The sequence below is a fragment of the Notothenia coriiceps genome, unplaced genomic scaffold, assembly GCF_000735185.1.
Source record: "Notothenia coriiceps isolate Sejong01 unplaced genomic scaffold, NC01 NC01_scaffold00034200, whole genome shotgun sequence".
Lineage (NCBI taxonomy): Eukaryota > Metazoa > Chordata > Actinopteri > Perciformes > Nototheniidae > Notothenia > Notothenia coriiceps.
Window position 1 is genome coordinate 1 of NW_011366901.1, and position 5,048 is coordinate 5,048.

At 44.7% G+C, this 5,048-nt stretch overlaps 1 protein-coding gene across 1 annotated transcript; it reads left to right on the plus strand.

Moving 5' to 3' along the window:
• Positions 1-777: 777 nt before the first annotated feature.
• LOC104962038 (transcription factor Sp1-like) lies at positions 778-4,692 on the plus strand. Its single transcript, XM_010790427.1, has 3 exons — positions 778-2,164; positions 4,191-4,332; positions 4,482-4,692. Exons 1-3 carry the CDS (start codon positions 1,003-1,005, stop codon positions 4,690-4,692), a joined length of 1,515 nt encoding a protein of 504 aa, XP_010788729.1. The 5' UTR covers positions 778-1,002.
• The last annotated feature ends 356 nt before the right edge of the window (positions 4,693-5,048 follow it).

Genomic DNA, 5,048 nt, shown 5'->3' on the forward strand with positions numbered 1-5,048 from the left:
ATGTCACCGGGGTGGGGAATGGGCAGGTAAATTTCGCCCACACGGGGTGTTCCCGTCAAACCGCGGCACTTCATGAGCATTTCGCTCGGCCCATTTGGCTGGCCTTGGAGGGGGTGGCTAGAGGAGTGTGTCAGTTTATAGGGCAAAATTAAGTGGGAGGGAGATGGGTGGGTTTGGGGGGAGGAGAAGCCGAGCCCGCCGCTGCTCTGGAGAACGTGTGGTCCCTCCCATCCTCTCCCACCCTGCGTCCCCTGGACTTCTTACTACAGCAGCACCGGTCTCTGGGAGGGACTGGAAACAGACGTGCATAGTTTTAATATTATGAAGGGCGTTTTTAGAGTACGGCAATATAGCAGGGTTAGATTTACAAAACCAGTTCCATAATGTATTTTGGTGTAATTTAATTTGTATTGTTAAATCCACCCCATGAATTTGAAATTATACGTTAACATGTTTTTGTTTTGTTTTTTTATAAATCCTTTTGTCTCTTTAGTTCAGGTTCTGAATTTTGTTTTAAACATTGTTTATTACTTTGTAATTTCCCTGGTCTTATTATTCTAATTCTATTTTACTCATCTGTTTTATTGTAAAGCAGCATTCAGGGTTGTGTTCCAATTGTTGTTAGCATCAGTTTATTTATTTGAAATTAGTGGATATTTTGGACAGACATTCTTCCTAGATTTGTACCATTAGCATGTATGTTAGACGGCAAGATGTATTTTCACTATATAGATTCCGTCTGTTATCTTTTTCTTTCATGTTTTCTCTCTCCAGGACTCACAGCAGCCGTCTCCTCTCGCCTTGTTGGCAGCCACTTGCAGTCGAATTGACACCCCAGGAGAGGGTGATTCATCTGCAGACCAACAACAACAAAACCAGCAGCAACAGCTGGACTTAAACCAGGGTGTTTTCACCTCCACAGCCAATGGCTGGCAGGTTATCCCTCTTAGCGTTCAAACAACCTCAGGCACTAACACTGTCACCACCGACTCATCAGGGATCATGACAGTAGGAGACATAGGCAAGTGCAGGCAGGTGTTGTCACAATCAGCAGTTGCTGTTAGCACCCAGCAGCAGCAGCAGCTTCAACAGCCACAGCAATACGTAGTAGCTCAGGCTCCATCAATGCACGGGCAGCAGGTGCTTACCACCATGTCGGGTATGATGCCCAACATCCAGTACCAGATTATTCCCCAGTTTCAGACGATAGATGGCCAGCCTCTGCAGTTGGCACATGCTCAGCAGGATAATACAGTATCTGCTGGAGCAGGGCAGCAGTTTCAGATAGTGTCATCCGCCAATGGCCAGCAGATCCTAGCTACGACCAACAGAGCTGGGGCTGGAGGAAACATCATAACAATGCCCAGTCTCCTCCAGGGAGCCATCCCCATACAAAATATAAGCTTAGGTAATGGCATGTTACAAAACCAACCCCAGTTCCTGGCAAATATGCCTCTGTCATTAAATGGAAACATCACTTTGTTGCCCGTCAGCACCGGAACAAGTGGAGGGGGAGATGCAAGTGGTGGAGGGGATACAGGGGGGAACCAAATTATACAGCAACAGCAACATCCAGTGTGCAGTGCGGCAGCTTACATGACAAGTGCGCCGACTATCACCACGCAGGCCTCTTCTTATGGAATCGCCCAAACGCACAACAGCAATGGAGTGACCTTCCAGCAGAGCGTATCTTCTCTGGGTGTCCCCATACAGCCAGACAACAGAGACGGGCTGCAGCCACAGCAGATCCTGATCCAGCCTCAGCAGATCATCCAAGGTGGAGCCCCCCTCCAGACCATCCAGGCCGGTACTGTCACGACCGCTGGGGGTCAGGTCTTTACGACTCCGACACTCAGCCAGGAAGGGCTTCAAAATCTTCAAATTATGCCAAACACGGGCCCCTTCCTCCTGCGCACTGTAGGCCCCAACGGCCAGGTGAGCTGGCAGACCATTCAGATCCAGAGTCCAACGGGGCCTCAGATAACGCTGGCCCCGATGCAGTCTCTCCCTCAACTCGGCCAGGCTCAGGGGGGAGCTGGCGGAGTATCTGTCAACACCGTGCAGATCCCAGGCCTCCAGACCATAAATCTCAACACGATCGGAGGCACTGGCCTGCAGATGCACCAGCTGCAGACGGTTCCCATCTCCATCGCCAGCTCAGCAGGTCAGTCAGTAGCCTGCTCTCCAAGAATAATTCATGTTCAGTGTAAAACAAGAGTCATTAGCCGCTTTCACACCAAGTACTTTGCCGTACTTAGTTCCCAGTACTTAGTACCCCCATGGAACTAAAGCAGATCGCGTTCACACCGGAATAAGTCCCTGAGGGAAGATTACGCAAATGAAGCCGCTGACGTCACTTCTTCTTCTTCTGCTTTGGGTTTACTAGCAGGCCGCAAACAACTTCATAGCGTATACTGTCGCCAGAAGTCCCTGGCCGGAAGTCCCCGGAATTGGGGACTGGCTTCAGTAGAAGCTGCTGGGACTCCCAGCAGCTTCTACTGAAGCCTTCCGCCAGAACGCCGAAACCTCCTCATCTCCATCGCTCCCAGTCCCATGTTTTCTTTTGTGTTGCCATAAGTTAGTCTCTCTGCGTTGGTGCGCTGGGTTAATGCTAATAATGCTAATGCCAGCAAATACAATGGCGGCTTCACAAAACTTTTCCGAGTTTTATGGGGCGTGGTTTGCATTTCGACCAGCCAATCAGAAATTGGAACTTTTTTCTCCCTAGGAAACCTGCTCTCTAGCAGGGACTGAAAAGGGGGTGAAAAGTTCTCATGAACCAAGTTCTCTTTTTGGTGTGAACGCAAAATCCCAGGAACTATCGGAACTAAAAGGGAAAGTACGGGATAAAGTACTCTGGTGTGAAAGCGCCTAATAGTATACATATTTTGCTGATGCTGCAAATATTTTTAAAATTGACTTAATATTTACTCAATAATGGCATCATCACACAGGACTTTCATAATTTAAAATGTATTAATATATGTTTTTTTAAGTTGTTTTACTTTTATCAGTACTATTCAGACATCTTTACATACATTTGAGCTTTACTCAAAATAATGGAAATGTTGTGTTTATCTCTTCTCGGAAAAACTGATAAACAACAAATATGATAGTACACAGTAATTGTTCAGCGGTACAGTAAATGGCAGTTGGGCTGAGTAAACATGTTAAGTAGTCCAGATTCTCTCTGTATTGACATTTTTCCCTCACACCGAAAAGTGTCAGTATCCTATATCTCTGGATTTGATCCCTTTTGCTCCGTGTGTGTGTGTGTGTGTGTGTGGAGCTTGCTCTGCTGGTTTAACCGGTTCAGCTGGCCCAGGGTTTCCTGAACACTTCACGGCACTGCATGCATTTTTTATCTTGTTGACAACTTTGTATCTTTTGAGTTTACACTGAGATGACATTAAAGAGTTGTGGTTGGCCACTGTATCATAGTACAGGTGTAACTTGAACCTTCCCATTTAATAGCAGCCATTATCACGTCACGTGTTAACCCCTCTTTAGTTTTGCTATTGGCAGCCCCTTACATTATGCAATAATACATTAGCTAGCCTACATTTGTGATGTTCGTGAAGAATCATTGGGTCTGCTTTGGTGCACGTGATTTGCGCGGTTATCCTTATAATGAAATCATGTGCTTCCCATCAGCTACGTATTTAGATGGCTCTGTTTACTGGATGGCATATTTTTCAGTCTCTGTGGTCACATCACAAACGTTTAGGAAGCAGAAATAACTGGTTCTCTGTATACTCAATCCAAGATTAGTAAAGGATGTGTCCGGTTTAAAAAAAAAAAAGGGAATTTTTTTAAACATTTGGAATAATAGTCAAAGCCTGCAAGCCTCAGGTTTCCAGGCACTTAACTGTTTATTCATAAATGAATTACTAAACTAGTTATAATCAACACGTTCATCTCAATGGTACTTTCACTGCTAGGTACACGTCAGATTTTTAAGCCTGTTGAATAAAGCTATTGTAAATGCCCATAAACAATACAATATCCAAAACCAATCGTGGAAATTCATCACCTTACCTATTACAGTAGATTGGATCAGAAATGACATATAAGGAGTGGGATGGATTTTCGTAAAGGAAATAATACAGGAAAAAGTTGATGTATGATGTCATCTTTATGTGAAATGTATAGAAGATGCTCACATTAGTATTTGTATTTCATCACTCCAGTAGACCAGGCGCTGCAGGGGGGTGGAGAAAGTTTGGATGACGGCACAGCTATGGACGATGAGGATTTAAGCCCACAACCTCAAGGGAGACGTAACCGCAGAGAAGCCTGTACCTGCCCCTTCTGCAAGGACGGAGAGGGACGGTATGTCACTGACTTTGTTCGTTGTTTGTTTCATAGGGAATTTTAGAAAGACAAACTTCTATTATAGCTGATTTGATGTACCCTCTATTGTCGGTAAAAATCAGAAAGCCTCTAACTCTTCTGATTGTTTTGTTTTTTAATACATCAAGCAGGGACCCTAATAAAAAGAAGCAGCACATTTGTCACATCTCCGGCTGTGGGAAGATCTACGGCAAGACGTCCCACCTGAGGGCTCACCTGCGCTGGCACACGGGAGAGCGACCCTTCGTCTGCGGCTGGTCCTTCTGCGGCAAAAGATTCACCCGCTCAGACGAGCTTCAGCGCCACAAGAGGACGCACACTGGTGAGCATTCTGTTTAGTGAAGGACATTCAATCTCACACAAAAGTAATAAGTCAATAACTTAATATTAGAAATGAAAGAAGGGCCACATTATTATTTTTTTCTAACATGATCAAATAATTACTCAATTGATGGAATATGAATTGCATATTTTGAAACCAGTTCATTCTTTGGGTTTAAATTGGAATGCTTATCTTTTTTTTTAAATTAAATCTGAATGAAAGTAAATGTCCTCGAGGTTCAGTGTAGGGGTGCACCGAATGGGAAATTCTTGGCCGAAACCGATACCGAAAATAGGAAACAGTTGGCCGAAAACCGAATGCCGAAAGGCCGAAAATGATTACGGTAATAGAAATATATATATATATATATATA